This window comes from Toxorhynchites rutilus, chromosome 2, assembly GCF_029784135.1.
Source record: "Toxorhynchites rutilus septentrionalis strain SRP chromosome 2, ASM2978413v1, whole genome shotgun sequence".
In the NCBI taxonomy this organism is placed as follows: Eukaryota; Metazoa; Arthropoda; class Insecta; order Diptera; family Culicidae; genus Toxorhynchites; species Toxorhynchites rutilus.
The window spans coordinates 59,448,161-59,466,342 of NC_073745.1; the positions used below are offsets into that span (position 1 = coordinate 59,448,161).

The 18,182-nt window shown below is 38.6% G+C and overlaps 1 protein-coding gene across 8 annotated transcripts in view; it reads left to right on the forward strand.

The window, feature by feature from the left end:
* Positions 1-18,182, forward strand: part of LOC129764245 (single-stranded DNA-binding protein 3) — a 147,689-nt gene that overhangs the window by 70,187 nt on the left and 59,320 nt on the right. For 7 of the 8 annotated variants that reach the window (XR_008741088.1, XM_055763143.1, XM_055763139.1 and 4 more), the window contains exon 3: positions 6,827-7,309. Coding sequence is in view for 7 of the 8 variants with exons in the window: in XM_055763143.1 (XP_055619118.1) it covers positions 7,254-7,309 (56 nt within the window). In the remaining variant the exon portion in view is untranslated. The remainder of the gene's footprint in view (positions 1-6,826; positions 7,310-18,182) is intronic. The other variant, XM_055763140.1, reaches the window with a different exon arrangement.

Genomic DNA, 18,182 nt, shown 5'->3' on the forward strand with positions numbered 1-18,182 from the left:
TCGGTGTTTGTCGCTGATGCAGCCACCCCGTCAGAAGCCGAGAGAGCTGCAGCTAACGTTCCAGAGAGTTTAATAGACTTGGGACCATTCGTCGTTACCCCACAGATGGTTGAGAAGGGCGTAAAAAAATTGAAACGTTCAACAGTTTCTGGCCCAGATGGCGTTCCAGCTATAGTTTTTTGCCGCTGTGCTACATCTTTGGCTTTACCGCTCTCCCGTATTTACACAGCTTCGCTGAGTCAAGGGGTTTTTCCAGATGTGTGGAAGCATTCCTTTATGTTTCCCGTGTTTAAGAAAGGTGATAAGTGTAACGTGGCTAACTAAAGGGTGTGTCACATCAAATTGCATCACGGAAAAAACGCTGTAGAAATTTAATTTTTAGGAATTATATCTTCAGCTTTCGCTTATAATTAGATAAGAGTGTATAGATCACGTTGGCCATGCTTCACTGTCAATTTTTCGTAAATTTGGAAAAATGTCGTCGAACGAAAAAGAGCGTCGTGAATTAATCCTGTGCACTCATTTCGAGAATCCGGAGTTGTCACATCGGGACATCGGTAAGATGCTGGGAATCGTCCAATCCACGGTCAGCAGAGTACTAAAACGATACTTCGAGAACCTAACCATCGACCGGAAGGTGAAGAACGGCAAAAATGGATGCTCCGTCAGTGAAAAAGATCACAAGCGCGTAGTTAAGCAGTTTAGACGTGATCCGAGAAGTTCGGTCCGGGATGTCGCCAATAAGCTGAATTTGTCAAGTTCATTCGTCCAGCGGACCAAGCAGCGGGAGGGTCTGCGTACATACAAGGTTCAAAAGGCTCCTAACCGCGACGAAAGGCAAAACATGGTGGGGAAGACGCGAGCCCGAAAGCTGTACACCGAAATGCTGACGAAGCCGCATTGCCTGGTAATGGACGACAAAACCTACGTCAAAGCGGACTTTCGTCAGCTGCCGGGCCTGTTGTTCTTCTCCGCAGAGGACAAATTCAGCGTTCCGGAGGAGATTCGCAAGCAGAAACTATTCAAGTTTGCCAAAAAGTACATGGTGTGGTAAGCGATCTGCTCTTGCGGAAAGCGGAGCGCCCCCTTCGTGATGACCGGCACGGTAAACGGGCAGGTTTACCTTAAGGAGTGCCTACAGAAGCGCTTACTACCACTATTGAAGCAGCACGAGGCCCCGGCCATCTTCTGGCCGGATCTCGCTTCGTGCCACTATTCAAAGGACGTGTTGGAGTGGTACGAAGCCAACGGGGTCACGTTCGTGCCAAAGGAAATGAACCCGCCCAACGCGCCGGAGCTTCGCCCAATAGAGAAATATTGGGCGATTATGAAGCAGGCCCTCCGGAAGAACCCAAAAGTTGTCAAATCGGAGGCGGACTTCAAGAGAAAATGGATTTCTGTTCAAAAAAAACTACAACCTGACGTTGTACAGAACCTTATGGACAGGGTAAAGAGGAAGGTGCGAGCATACGGGCTTGGGCTCGAAGTATGAATAAAAAGAAAATGCCAAAAGTTGTTTAATAGTTTTTATTTTACTGTCTAAAATTTTCAAAAGGATCGGTCTACTGGGCGAATTTCTACAGCGTTTTTTTCGTGATGCAATTTGATGTGACACACCCTTTATCGTGGCATAACCAGTTTATCTGCCGCCTCCAAGCTTTTTGAGTTGATCGTGAACGATGCTGTCTTTTTCGAAGTTAAGCGTTATATCTCACCAGTACAACATGGCTTTATGCCAGGACGCTCGGTTAGCACCAATCTTCTCGAGTTTTCGTCGTTTTGTATCAACCGTCTAGAGGAACGCGCTCAAGTTGATGCTATCTGCACCGACATAAAAAGCCGCTTTCGATCGAATTGACCATCGCATCCTACTGAGAAAACTATCCCGTCTTGGTGTTTCCGACGAATTCATCAACTGGCTGAGATCATACCTGTCTGGAAGAACGCTCCGTGTCAAGCTCCTGTCTCACACTTCATCTCCGTTTGCTGTTTCTTCGGGTGTTCCGCAAGGCAGCAATCTTGGACCACTGCTGTTCGCGATCTTCTATAACGATGTGTCGCTTATTCTAGCATGTGACTGTGTGTCGATATATGCAGACGACTTGAAAATCTATCAAGCCATCGAAACCCTCGAGGGTTGCCGACGGTTACAGAGCCTGCTTGACCAGTTTGTGAGTTGGTGTCGCCTGAACAAACTAACTATCAGTATAAATAAATGTGTCATCATGAGTTTCCATCGAAAAAGACAACCAACTATATTCGACTACACGATCGATGATATTATCTTGGAGAGAGTCAGTCAGGTCAACGACTTGGGCGTAACTCTCGACCCTAAGCTCACTTTCGACGCACACCGATCTGCATTGATATCGAAGGCCAATCGTCAGCTTGGGTTTATTTCGAGAGTCTCTAGGGACTTTACTGATCCCTACTGCTTGAAATCTCTCTTCTGCTCGCTTGTTCGGCCGATTCTTGAAACCGCATCTGTAGTATGGAGCCCGTACCAACACATGTGGATCGTCAGGATTGAACGGATTCAAAAATGGTTCATCCGTAGAGCGCTTAGGAATCTGCCTTGGCGTGACCCGCGGAACCTGCCGTCATATACAGCTAGATGTCGCTTACTGAACTTGAATACTCTTGAGCGTCGTAGGCGTATTCAACAAGCCATCTTCGTTGCCAAACTTCTTTGTGGTGAAATCGATGCGCCTAACTTGCTCGAGAAGATGAACTTTCGCGCTCCCAGTAGAATTCTACGATCCTCGTTTTTGCTGCAACCGCTTTCACATCGTTCATTGTATGGTCAACATGAGCCGGTCACGGAAATGATCAGAACCTTTTCATCCGTAGAGCAGTTTTATGACTTTGGAGAATCATCACTACGCTTCAGAAACCGAATTGAGAATCCCGATGTGTTTAATGTTATGTTTTTGTTCGACTATTTTATTAATTTTTGTTCATTAAGACGATTTTGTCAGATGAATGTTATATCTAAACAAATAAACAAATATATGAAGTGATGAAGAAACACTCCCCGCAAAAACACTCTCGTTGGTACTAAATTCGACATATTCGAAGTGGCAAAAAACTATGTTGTTTTCGCTTCAACTTTTTGACTTATGCTGAAAAAGACGCGCAATGACAGTAGCTTTCCAATGAATGTCTGGATATTTGATTCACTGGAAAAATAATCAAGTTACGCCACCTGTTGCAAAACCGAAGAAACTTACCGATACACCTTATACTGAAATAAAAAATATAATTGAATGAAAAAAAAATCAGAAAATATGTTTCTTTCTGGAGTCATTTGATTTAACCTGTTCATTGATTCTTGGTCTGTCAGTGCTATGCGCGAGTATAGGAATGTTAATGATGACATTAAATCACCAGAATGATATATATCACGATCGTGTAAGTTGGAATGACGGCGCAATAATGATGAATTGATTATAATAATACAAAATGGCAGTTTCGAATTGTTAAAATATTATTGAAAACTCTTGATGAGTACTTTGAATGCTTGAAACATGATGTTCTGAACCTTTTTCATCGATTACTGATGGACATTGTTAGGAGGAATCATTCTTCTGAAAGTATAATTGCAAACCAATTTAAATATAGAAAATAATTGTAGTCAATAATTTTAATTTCGAAATTGTGTTTATTTACTCAAGCTGCCAAACGTTAAGTAATGAAAATAAAAATGATAGTGAAAAATAACGATGAACGAACTTTTATTATTAATATCATTCAACGCTGATAATGTTATAATGATAGTAGAAGGGTCATTTAACAATGTTGAAAAAAAAAGTTACTAAACATTTTTTTCAAAACCGAAAGGGATAGATCTAATTTCGTTCGCGGCAGCGTTCGCGTAGCAAGACTATTGAAAAAACAGTCTAAAGTTGTATGTGGAAAATAAATACTTATAAAGCATTATAGTTCCGGTTCATTTCTACCACTTTTACGACTCCATTTGATGGATGTAGTTCATCTAATGCACGGCCCTTTTCAGGGCCGTCATTTGGAACGTAATAAGATATAAAATTTAATTTTTTTATACGACCGATTACGCTTTGCTTCGTACACCGATCTCTGAAGCTGGAACAGTCTTTCATTGTAAACACTATCGCAATCAGTTGAGAATGATACACTCTAGCAAACGTTGTCAATTGGGGGTACTGCTTAGAGTACACTTTTTTGTTTATAATTCATCAGTCCATATATAAAACGCGAGGAAAACATTTTGAAACGATAGGAAAAAAAACATTGTCTACATGTTTGAACGCAATTAAATTGATAAAAGTGGATTAATTCAATATTTCACAACGATTCTGAATTTCCACCGTGGAATCGAGATGTTGGTGAACTCATCATAGTTCAGCGACTTCGGCGAACGTGAAAACAGTGGTGAATATAGACGTCAAAATGTTTCCCCGTTCATGTTCACGTTCGAATGTCCCAAGGCATTCTGAAAATTATTTTACCGTGAACTGTAAAAGTATATATCGGGTTGGGGAAAAAGAAATGTCGTATATTGGCAATATATGGCAACACTTAAACATATCTTGTGTTGTACTTATCGCATCGAGTCATACTATACGGCTATTTAAAGACAATCTGTGCTACAAGTGTCGTTTTGACAGTGTTGTGATTGTCCTTTCAGTCTCAAGTTATAGCGCGTCAAAGATGGAGTCCACCAAGCAAGAAATTCGCCATATTTTACCTTTTTACTACCTGCGAGGTAAAACTCCAACGAAGGCGGCCGAAAAAATCGTGTAGTTTATGGACCCGATACTGTAACGATTCGCACAGCACAGCGTTGGTTTGATCGATTTCGTTCTGGTGTAGTGGCTGTCGAAGATACACCCCGTACTGGTAGGCCAATCGTCGTGGAAACCGATAAAATCGTTGAAATCATCCAAGTAGACCGGCATGTTAGCACTCGCTCGATTGGCCAGGAACTGGGTATAGGCCATAAAACCGTTTGGAACCATTTGCAGAAGATTGGATTCCAAAAAAAGCTGGATGTATGGGTGCCACACGAGTTGACACAAAAAAATCTTTTAGACCGAATCAATGCTTGCGATGCACTGCTGAAACGGAACGAACTCTTCCCATTTTTGAAGAAGATGGTGACTGGTGATGAAAAGTGGATCACGTACGATAACCTAAAACGAAAAAAGTCGTGGTCGAAGCGCGGTGAGCCCGCCAAGCCCGGATTGACGGCCTGGAAGGTTTTGCTGTGTGTTTGGTGGGATTGGAAGGGAATCATCCACTATGAGCTGCTCAACTATGGCCAGACCCTCAACTCGGTTCTCTACTGTGAGCAGCTTGACCGTTTGAAGCAGGCGATTGATCAGAAGCGGCCAGAAATGATCAATAGGAATGGTGTTGTTTTCCACCAGGACAACGCTCGGCCTCATACATCTTTGATGACCCACCAGAAACTACGGGAGCTCGGATGGGATGTCCTATTGCACCCACCGTATAGTCCGGACCTGGCTCCAAGTGATTATCATCTCTTCCGGTCCATGCAAAACGCTCTTGGTGATACTAAGTTGGCCTCAGAAGAGGCTTGCGAATACTGGCCGTCTGAGTTTTTTTGCAAATAAGGAGGGGGGGTTTTTATAAGGGTGGGATAATGAAGTTGCCTTCTAAATGGCAACAAAAACTTGATACTCTACTAAGGAATATTCTATACTGAAAATTCTATCATAGCTCATTATTTTTATGTAAATATTTTTTAATGAAGTTGCCTTCTAAATGGCAACAAAAACTTGATACTCTACTAAGGAATATTCTATACGGAAAATTCTATCATAGCTCATTATTTTTATGTAAATATTTTTTAATGAAGTTGCCTTCTAAATGGCAACAAAAACTTGATACTCTACTAAGGAATATTCTATACGGAAAATTCTATCATAGCTCATTATTTTTATGTGAATATTTTTTTATCATTTGTTTGTTTCATGTTTCGTAAATAAAGAGCCGAATATCCGGCCACCGGATATCTGGTTATTCGGCCTCGAAGCCGAATTCCGGCCAAACTACTATCCGTTTCATCTCCAATGTAGATTTCAAATTATGATTTCGCAAAGTCAGTTAGTTTAAAAAATTATTAAATTAATAAAATGGAAAAATACATTCAAAAAAATCTAAGAGGGATGTTCTGCCACTTTATGTGCTTGTGCGTGTCTCTGTAATATTGATATTGTGTTTTTTTGGCGTTATTGGCATTTATTTGAGGAAAAAGATAATATTGAATGAGAAAATTCCAAACAATATTTTTTCTTCAACCTCATTCAGTTTTATATCTCGGTCTGTTAGACCGTATGCGCTAGTGTTAAAAAAATGAATGGTTACGAAAAGAATGGACATCCATAAATTTTTCAAACTTACTGTCTTTACTTTTTGTAAGAATGACGCTTTGATAAATTAAAAGAGTATTCTAATAAAAAGTTCTGAATGATATATTCAATTTTTGTATGATATTGGAGTTCGAGTTGTGATTTTCTGAAAATATTGTCAAATATAGTTTGGGTACACTATAATAAAAAACAGTCAAAATTAAATTGGTCATGAGGTTTTCGGATTTTTTTTTTCTAAAATTGTGTTCTCATGAGTCACTGTTAATCTGAGTCCAAATTGTAAACCCTCAATTGCGCGTGTTTATTATCTCATACTGCTCGGGCTGCACGATCGAAATAGTGCGGCAATTCTTTCAACCAAGTTTCCTTGAAGCGCGCACTGATAAGACTTTACACGCAAACGCGAATGTAATGGACTAATTGTGTTCTTTCGTGTGTTCTTTTTTTCCCAGCAGAACCAGCTATTGGTGGGCGCAGTAATCGACAGTGAAAAGCAGACCACTGTGTAGCCTCAGCAGCAGCCAGCCAACCGGCCAGCTAACTAGGTTTAGCTGCTTGTCGACCGCGGAAAAGAAGAAGGCTCTAGTGAAACCAAAACCCTCTCAATCCCCAAGATAGAGGAAAATAGAAAGAAAAAAACCGTCGGTGTGCGTGGTGCACCACGTGTGTAAAGTGCCGCTCGACAATCGTGAAAGTGCGTCGTGTGAATCCCGCGAGTGGTGTGGTTCGACCTTTTGCTTCCGCTGGTTTGTGATTTGTGTCCGTGTACCGTATGGATAAGAAGTGAGTCGATATTAGAAGTGCGCGACAGCGGAAAAGTTCGTGGTCAAAAGAGAGTGTTATCAGGGTAGCCAGGTGTGCGTGAGTGTTATCCACAAAATGTACGCGAAAGGCAAAGGAACAGCGGTGCCGTCGGATGCACAAGCTAGAGAAAAGTAAGTGTTGTTTGAATGACAAATTATCTGTTGATGCTTGATAGTCCCTCATAAACGACGTTCGCGACATCCGCGTTATTCAGTATTCATAAATGGTCAGCCCCGACCTTGAAAACCGGTTCAGCGCCGGCAACACTGCCTGCATCTTGATGCCGCGAAGAAGCAGCGGCAAGAAAGTTTTTTCCTTATCTCTGTCTGCTTGCCTTGCTTGCCAGTCGCAGCTCAGAAATCTTCAATCAACAACATCCTCACACACCTCTTGATGTTTCTTTTTTTGAATGGGTTCGATAGAGGCACGAAAAATCGTTAAACCAGTATAACGGGTAGATGGAATGAGTGAGTCGTTGGCCGTGACCCCGGCGTAGAAGTTTATTAGCATTAGAGACGAGGGATTGGGGAAAAAAGTTATCTCGGTACATTATCTTCCCTTCGGGATCGAGACTGAGCACATCCAAGGTCATAACTGTGCACAGGTACTTTCGAGATACGCTCACAGGGATATATGGATTTTTTATGTGAGCTTTGATGGAACATTCTGTACTCGAACTACATTATGACAACGTTCACCTTTTTGGTTTCTTCATTCTTAAATCCGCTCAGTCCGGAGGAATGCCGTAAAGAATATGAAGATTTACGCTCTTTTGTTCTTGGCCTCGCAGGACGTCGTAGTCGTAGTACATGCTTGGTGGAGTGTCTGATGTAAATAAGTAGCTTCACATAAACGATTGGCGATTGGTCTGCCGTAGAGAAGAAAACGGCGGAGGCGTTGGGGAAGGAGTCGAATTGAAATATGTACTCCTCTCTGGAGTAGCAGTTGTTTTTCTGTGCTTCATACACGCAGATCTATCAAAACAGCAAGCAGAAGTCATGATGGAATGGAGTTTATGACGTTCGAAGGTGAACCACGAATCTGTGTTTGGCGCTTAGTACGGTCATGTGAAGGTGCTCGATTGCAACAAGGAGGATTGCGCAATACGCTAACCTACTCCATCAATGCCAAAACACTATGATGATGTTGAAAAAAAAAACTGTCGCTGCTTCAATGGTTTCAATAAGATCCAATCAACGCATGGAACTCCCACGCGCGATGCATTAAAGTTTCCGTCGGTTTGTTGTGCACACATTGTGATCGTTTTAAAGACTGGAATGTCTGCCCAACTCTCTACCCCTAGCTAACCCTCCACTACCAGCACCCCCACAACCCCAATGGGTCCGCTCGGAAAAGCCTCACAAACTCCAGCAATCATTCAAGTGGCTGTTATCATCGAGCGGGTCGTCATCATCGGCAATCATCAACCCCGCGCTATATAGACGGGTAGATGTATGTATAGCCCAGAATAATATTAGTGACAGCGCTCAACACTAGCCTCAAACAACGCTTATGTGTATACGAATTATGTATAGCTTGCTTGCGTGTGTCCGCGATGCACATTACGTGATGATGGTATATAGTGTGCTACGGTGTGCTGGTGTGGAGTGAGGCAGGAGGTCCGAAGTGGAATGGAAATGTTCTACAAATAGCCCCATTTGTTTCGGGCACTCTGATTCCAGGGTGCGGAAGCATTGATTTGCTTTCAGTTTATTTTTTTGGACAGAAACAATCCGTGGTAGGATTGTACTATTCAGGAGGTAGAATCATGTAGGGGAAGCGGGGGCATAGTGGTCACCCTAAGGAATATGCTCATTTCCAGCGTCCACATACCGCTTCCATCCCCGTTTCTCGATGAATATTATAGTTCAAATCATTGTTCTTCAAGATAGCAAACGGCTTCTGGTTTAAAAATTCAAAATAGTACACTTTTCATCATTAGAAAAAAAAGGTGAAAAATCGAACTTTTTTTTGCTTGGAGGTAAAGTGGGGGCAAAGTGATCATTCGCCCATATCAAGCGAAATGGTACAGATTTATGCGTTTTTTCGTCCAAATTTGTTCAAATCATATTTGATATAGTATGTACATGTATGAAATAAGCTTGGCCTATAGACCTATAGTCTAAATTTAAGTTTTCTCATGCATACGAAAACGTAGTAAGAAACATATAACGTTCCGCATAATGAGGATTGGTTTAGTTGAAGTGGCATTTTTATCCAGGGTCAAAGCCACAGAAGGATCTTCTTCTAGAGCAGAATGTGATGCGGTATATCAGCCTTGGTAAACAGATCATTGTAAGTCGTTATTCACCTATGACCACTTTGCCCCCAAACATCAATGTAATTTCTATACTAATTAATCGCTGAGATTGAACCAATTATCTGTTCACCTCTCCTACAATATGTGAACAGTCGTCCAAACTGATGATTTGTCCAATATATTAGATTGAATAAATTAAATTTAACGAGAAATTCTTAAGAGACCATGCGAACTACGGCCGAATGGCTATCGAGAGAGCAATTTCTGTTTTTATTTGTATTTTGACATTCGATAGCTCTACTGAAGTACAGGGTGACTCAAAAGTCATGAAATTCTTCATACACAAGGTGACTATCAATACGGCATCTATAGCCAATAGTTATACTACCAAACAATTTTTAATATTAATACCAACAGACCAATTGGGGGAACTCGCCAAAATCCCAATTCCCATTGTCGACACTGCACAATGGTTCAGGAGATGGATTCAAGTGGAAATTACCATCTAGAACTCGACAGTTATTCTTTAGACAAAAACTGTCTTCGACAATGTTAATATATATGATAGAGCGCCCATTTTTGTGTTTACAAAAATAGGGTGACCAAAATATAACTTTCTTATCTTCCTAGATAGAGATAACCATAGTTCGACAATGTTGTAGTTCCTGTTATTTAAGGCATTTTTGTAGAAAAATGTTTATTTCTATCCCTTGAAATAACCGATATAGCGCTTTTTTCTAAGTTGCGTTAGCGTCACCATAAACAAAACCGTTTTTTTTGCTATAACTTTTATGTTTTAAATTCTACATACAAACTATTTTCGAAAGTCTTTTAGAACTTACTAATACAAACATTTTGTTATGCAGAACTTGTCAATATATCAACTTCAGTCAAAGTTATTGATAACTTCCCAAAAAATACGCTCTTTTCATTTGTTTGTTATTATTTCTGGGGCAAACATAAAACATATTTGTTGACAAAATTTGAAAGAACAAATATCACTCTATATAATATGTGATTTTCAAAGCTATGTTATTTTTTTGTGTTTGAGTAAATTAAAATTGAAATCATGAGTTTTTGGGGCAAACCTCATCAATAACCTTGAGCAGGATTAAGATATTGGCAAATTCTGCATCGCAAAATGTTGGTATTGATAAGCTCTAAAAGTCGTATGAAGACAAATTTGATGTAGAATCTGAAATATAAAAGTTAGTGTAAAAAAACTCGTTTTTTCATGGTTACCTTAATGCAATTTAGATAAAAGTGTTAAAAAAACAACTTTATTGGAGTTATTTATTTTTTAGACAAAAACTGTATTCGAAAAATTTGTTACATAAGATAAAGTGCTCATTTTTATGTTATCAAATTGACCTATTGACCAAAATTTTTGACGTCTTTCGGGAACATATTGGGGTACAAATAGAAAATCGAAAATCGAGCACATCGTGAAAATTGTCCAATTTCAAACGCTTATTGCTCAGTCATTTCATGATGGATTGATGAAATTTTTGCGTCAATCGATTTCGGCACTCCACAGTTTATACGGTTGAAAAAAATTGGAAAAGTGAAGAAATATTAGAAAAAGTTATTTTCCATATACTCTACATATAGTATTAGGTGCTGTTAGTCGAATTAAAATTCGAATTTGGGTTGAACAAACACTCAGAAAGTAAAAGTTATAAAAGAAAATTACCTTTTCCATTTCAATTATGTTTTCTCTATATTGAAGTAACATGTTTTTACTGATGAGAAAAATTAATAATTGTGTTCGGTATTAGTAATTATCTTATATTACATTGGTGAGTTTTTTTTCTTTATTTCATCCATACATAACATAGGAGGCATCTCGTCTAGGATCACAGAGGGCAGTTTTACCACATCTCGTTCCACTTCGGAATATTTTATCTGATACGCACCATCCAACGACTGTTTACCATCCTTCTGCCATCATCACTCGGTGAACACTGGTGGAGTTAACATACAATACCCAACAACCAAACAAAACGGCCCTTTTTAGGGCCACCAAATCATTATCAAAGAGTTTAACGATGTAATTCTTCAAACATATCCAGAATCAACAGATAGCCTAACGGAATCCTACGTCAACTATGCGATCGTGTCTCGGAAACAACCCTCCTGTGACTTTTTTTTATCCCTTTTGTTTTTTTTGGACTCATTTTAGCTGTAACAGAGCCGTATTTTAATCGTGCACATGTCACATGTTTATCATATCTATAATTAGCACATTACACAGTTGCCATTTTTCGGCGTTAGAGTATTCCCTTCTATACCATTGCATATGGTACACATTTACACAGTAGCCATTTAGGCATAAGAGTTTTCCTTCTCTTCTTCCATTATACAGTAAGACCGGACAGCGGACACATGACTGTGATCGATGACAATGATCGTTGAGTTATTTATAGAACAGCAGCCCGATGTGTCTTGCAGAGCAGAGCAGTTGTATGGATGAACCGATCTTATTTCGACCGTGGATCGATTCTCCATCGCTGTTGATTGTTGCGTGGACGTAGTTATTCTGTAACAACACAAAGATGGTCAATGAAGGCCCTGAGTTTTGAACTCACGATCGATCGCTTACTAAGCGAACGCGCAACCAATGTGGCTACGGAGACCCCCAAAGGACCAAAATTGTCGATGAAATAAAAAATCTAAATTTCTTATCTTTACAGTTAGAGGTAAATATATAGCGATTTTTTTCTAAGTTGCATTAGAGTGACTATGAAAAAAACGGTTTTTTGCTCTAACTTTTATATTTAAAATTCTGCATCAAAACTGTCTACGTACGGCTTTTAGAGCTTATCAAGACCAACATTTTGCGATGCAGTACTCGTCAATATCTTAATCCTACTCAAAGTTATTGATGGTTTTCTACCCAAGAACTCATGATTTCAAGTTTAATTTTCTCAAACACAAAAAATAACATAGTTTTGAAAATCACAGTAGTTTAGTGGGCTTCCTGGCTTTCGGACATATCGGTTTTTCAAACAAGAGTTGTTCTCCGAGTCTCTGTTTCTCCGACTCTGTTCGTCATTTTATTAACTCATTTTTCATACCTTAAATCTAGTACTACAATAAAAATATATGGCAGAAGAAAGTGGGAGTTGTCTTAGAAGCTTTAGTTATTTACTGCCCATCCAATCAGAAATGAATGGTAAGCAAAACATAGTTATACAATCAAACGCGCGAATGGTACGCCAGTTGCGAAACCATAAATAAATGAAAACATGCTTGCAAAATGCGCTGAGCCTTCTATGAAGTTTGCTGCGCACGCGGAAATGAGTTGACCTAGTAACGCTTGTAAACACAAGTGTTCTGGTTGAAGTTTCAATATTTGGGCGACACAGTAAACATGTATGTTACTGTCGCTTCGTTATTTTTATTATGCCATTTGCGGAAGTATACAAATGAGTAAGCTAACGGGTTTTGAAATATGTGACGTTGAAAAATGGGTTGAATTTCTTATTGAAAGGATTTGAAGATTTGATCTCTTGAGAGAGATTGGAATTTAAAATAGTTAGAATACATCATCGAAAATAGTTATAGTACAGTAGAGTGAAATATGCTCTTTCAAATGTCGTCAATAAACTTTGTTTATGTTTGCCTCAGAACGAATGATAAACAATTGAAGAGAGCGTATTTTTTGGGAGTGCTCCCGTGGCCGAGTGGTTAGCGTCATAACTAACATGCCGGGTGTTCGGGTTCGATTCCCGTTCTGGTCGGGGGAATTTTTCGTCAAAGCAATTTCCTTCTACTTGCACTGTGATCACGCGTATTCTAGAGCTTGCCACTCAGAATGCACTCAAGGCGTGTTATTTGGCATAGAAATCTCAACTAAGTACTAATAAAAATGACGCAAGTAATACTACGTTGAGACGGCGAAGTTCCTCTAGGAACGTTAGTGCCATTGAAGAAGAAGAAGAAGTATTTTTTGGGAACAAATATCATTAACTTGAGTAAGTTGAGATATTGACAAAATTCTGCATTTGTCTTAGTAAGCTCTAAAAATCTTCTGAAGACAGTTTGTATGTGAAATTTGCAATATAAAAGTTAGAGCATAAAAATCGTTTTTTCATGGTGACCCTAACGCAACTTAGGAAAAAGGCGCTATATCGGTTATTTCAGGAGAAAGGAAAAAAAAACTTTGTTCTACAAAGATGTCTCAAATATCTGGAACTACAACATTTTCGAACTATGTTTACCTCTATCTATAAAGATAAGAAAGTTATATTTTTTTAATTCATCGACAATTTTGGTCACCCTATTTTTGATAACATGAAAATGAGCGCTCTATCATATGTAACAACTTTGTCGAATACAGTTTTCCACTTAAACGATTCTCCTGGGCCATTTTGCATTGTATTTAGCGAATAACTATACGAAATCAAACATTTGTATTCTGGTTTTGCACGTATGAATCTAACGACGAATAGTTAATATATGAATCCGTTCAATTCGGTGACAAAAAAGACTTAAATCAAATAAGAATAGTCCGGTAATGATCTTATGCATCACATTCAATAAATATTCCACGCCACTAACATTAAAGTAGTATAAACTACTACTTTTATAAAAAGAAAGCTTCTTTTCCAAAAAAGTTACTCCTATACTCGCGTCGGTATCTCAGACCGAAAGTATTAAAAAAAAATTATAGGAAGTTGTGTCCAAGATACGACCGCATTGTAGACGTAGAACTACGCTGTTATTTTATATAAGTCATTATACATACAAGCGCAAATTCAATCCTAGTTGAAGGCAGATTTGTGACTGGCACGTGAACCCAAATAACTTGTAACATTCCAGTAAGACATTCAAGATGCTTGGTTATCCCCAAATAATTTTTTGGCGCACAACCTTAACGCCTGCTTCGCCATAACGTCAGTTTAATGCATTGATGCATTCTCAAAGGCACCAACGAAGCCCTTTTGATGACGGAAAACAAACAATGTTAACTGCTTGGAAAAAGACTGAATTATGCCACACAGCTTGTACCTTGCTGTAACACCCATCGATGCGAATTCGCTGATGAGTTTGATAAGAGCGACCGCCTTCACCACCAGCGGGGGGAGCTTGATTTTGGTTGCTGCCTGGGTAACGGCGTTTACATTTTCGACCGACGCGCCGAAATCGCCTACTTCGCTGTTGTTCGATGCGGTGTCACACTCGCAAAGGCTCGGTTCAGTGCGAGCGCTTTTCACTGCACCAACATCGCGTGCATCATTAGATGACGCTTGCCTCGAAATTTTATTGCCCCTGGCAATGCGTTCGTTTTTTGCAGGGCTCGAGCCTGCCTTCCTCTTCTTCTTGCTCATCACACAGCGTCCAATTTGTGGCGCGGAAAGAAAAACACACGAGGCGAATAACGCGAAAAACGAACAGAAAAACCAAACGACGACATCCAAGTTGGATTACCACTGGTGGGGTCCAATCTTAGATCGAAGCGCAGCGAAAGCAAAGTGAACTGGATTGCTCAACAGTCCGATGCCGAATGAAAGTTTGCCTCAGCGAGATCCACTGTTTATACTCTAGGCAAGTGTTCCCCTTCATTCTTCTACTTTTCCTTTGTTCACGGAGACTTTACACCTTACGCTTTCCCCTTCGTTGCTCGTCGATAAGTTGCTCGTTATTGACAGCTCTGTTCGGGAAAGCACACAAATGGACAGAACAAATGTATGAGAAAATGGGAACGCTTGAAGTTTTCATGAATGTTATTTACAAACCAGGGGATTCTAATGTATAGCGTATTAAACAAATCTTAGGGAATTTCCGATTCGTTTAGTATGTAAATCGCCAAAATCCGTTCGCGGCAAAAATAGTTATTAACGTTAACTTTATTTCATAAAAACGTGACCTGTTTTCTGATTTGACACCCTTAATGAAAGATGAAGTTCTACGTCAAAAGTGACACGCGTCCACTTTGTACCAATACATGCGATACGCTAAACGAACGACGAATAACGAAGTTAGAGAGAATCGCAGAGTTGTAGTGTTGATATTTTCTGAGAAATGAACGAATTATTGATTTCTCGGTTGTTAGATTCGCGTTGATCATGAAATTGGGTAAACAAAAGGTGTTCAATGTAAGTTTCGCATTCAGTGCAACAACAGATCCGAAATAAAATTTGAGGAAACTGGTATAACCAGTTAATTAAATCAGGACCAGTTAGCGAACGATTACTGTACAGCAATTCCATGCCAAACCGATAAAGTGGTTCTCAGATTTCCGTCAAAAGTGGTAATTTTGTTCTTTATCGCAAAATTTCGCCGTATTTCTTTATTTATTTTATTGGTTATGAAAGTTATGAATTTTTGATAAAATAAAATTTTGAGAAAAAAATAATTTTTGGACCACCCTGAAATGGAAATGGGCATCCTAATAAAAAAAATTAAAAATACGGGTCTAATGTTTTGTGATAAAGAACAAAATTACCACTTTTGACGAAAATCCGAGAACCACTATATCGGTTTGGCATGGAATGGTTTTTTATCTAAATGTTTTTGTAGACTTGTAGCAAAAAATAAAACATCAAAAACATTTTTGATGATTTCTTCGTAACTGCCATTTTTTTCCATCATGTTTCCATATAAGATGGTGTTTCGATTATTTTGCCACACAATTCACCTGTAGACAGTAGAACTAGTAGACAGTTATTTATGAAAAGTGCAAATCCAAAATGGTTGCCACCACAAAATGGCGCTATATTTTTTTTCATAATCCCCATGGGTATCAAACGAAAGTTGTCGACTAGTACAAAACAGTAGATCATGAAAAATTCAAATCCAAGATGGCCGCAGTCCTCAAATAAATAATTACTTTTTAATGTTTTCATTCAGCTTTTCGGAATCCCTCATACGCTTAGCCTGGTAATATTTTTCCATTATTGAAATCGTTATCAGCGACATATTTTTGGAGTTCTAAACAGAACTCAATTGCAATAAATGTATTTTCATTATTATTTTATGCTTGAAAAACATATCAGGTTTGGGAAACAAAATTTTTTACCGCCAATTTCGAAAATTGGTCGGCAGAGCGTAATGTGTGATGTGATGTGATGTTTCGTTTTCGATTTTATCGACGTAAAATTGTAAAATTTTTACAAACTTTTAAAAAATTATACAAAATGCATACTGTTGCTGAACATTACGAGCATGGTTCCGAAATTGGTTTTATCTCAATAACTGCTAGACTTAGAAAAACGGATTTAATAAGAATTTTCATTTTGAATTGCATATAGATTCGATATTTTAAATCATATTTTAAAATGTATTTAAATTTTAACTTTTTTAAAAAGTCATATCCTTTTTTTTTCGTTAGACTATTCGTGAAACTTTATTAAATTAAAACAGCATTCCAACGAATATCAATAGCTAGTGAACCTGTTTACGAAATAATACGGACAGCGTTCCCAATGTTCCAGTTTAAACTGGATTTTTCCAGTTTTTTTTTTCTCGATCCAGTCATCCAGTTGAACCCTAAAATCATCCAGTTTTTTTTGGAATATCGTCCAGTTTTATCCAGTTTTTTTTATATATGTGTGCTCTAGTTTTATCCTTGTTTTGGACAAGCCTTATATAAGAAGTAAATTACCAATGAATAATACCAAAAAATGAGAGAAATAGCTTCTCAATACCAAAACTTGATGATTTCAATATCAAAGTAATACTTGAGCAGTGTTGTTTTGGCATTGAATGTGCTCATTTGAGTATTGAAATAAAATTATGGAAAGTTGTTTATGGTATTTTTCTTTGGTATTTTACCTCGTATCTTATGCTAATCCGTATCTTTTTGAGGTATCGAACTATTTGCAGTTTTGCGATGATTTTTTATCAGCGATTTTATGGATATGAAGCGATAAATGCGAGACTCTTTAAGCTTTGCCCAAATAAAATCGTCCCCCAAATATTGTTTCACAGTAATTACAGTTACAGTTTTATGAACTCCATATAATTACTACACGAAGCTTCAATGAAAATCTTAGAGCAAGTTTCAACAATGCTATTTTTCACAGAAAATTTATTGACTACCCAGCTAACTTGTCAATTACCATGTTTCAATTAGAAAGTTACATTCCGAATTACGATTTTTGAAAATCGCTCACTCCATAGGTCAATGATTTTGGATACTCCCTTATGAAAAAATCAGTCATGATCCAGTTTTGTGAAATGATATTAACAATTATAATTTTTGGTAGTTACCTACGAACTTTTTTCCACAAAGATTCAAACATTTAAAGAGGGTCGTGACAGCGGCCAATTAGTTTGACGTGGAATTATTGCTCTATTTTTGAATGTATGTATAAAAAACTGGATAAGGATAGAAAATTCGTGATGCCATGTGCGTTGGGAGGCCAAAGTTGGTCCAACTGTTGGTGGTCCAGCTGTTGGAATCAATATTACTACACCAACCCCAACTGTTGCAACAAGGTGAATTCGTCGGAGGATTGATCTTAATTGTCTATAACTGAAACAAGGGACATCACACACTGAATGTTTCAGGAAACAAATTCGAATCTATCAAAGAGATAAAAACCTATAATAAATGATGGCGTTCTAGCTGTCATGTTTCTGGTATCAAATATGATTCAGTATTCATCCAGGAGTTCATATGTACCAAAAAATTCAGTATCAATCCGGAAATCAGTATATATCCACAGGTGGGTTTTCGCCCAATAAATAAGCAACAAAAACAGCACTCCTCGCACAGCGCGAATATAATTATGCTC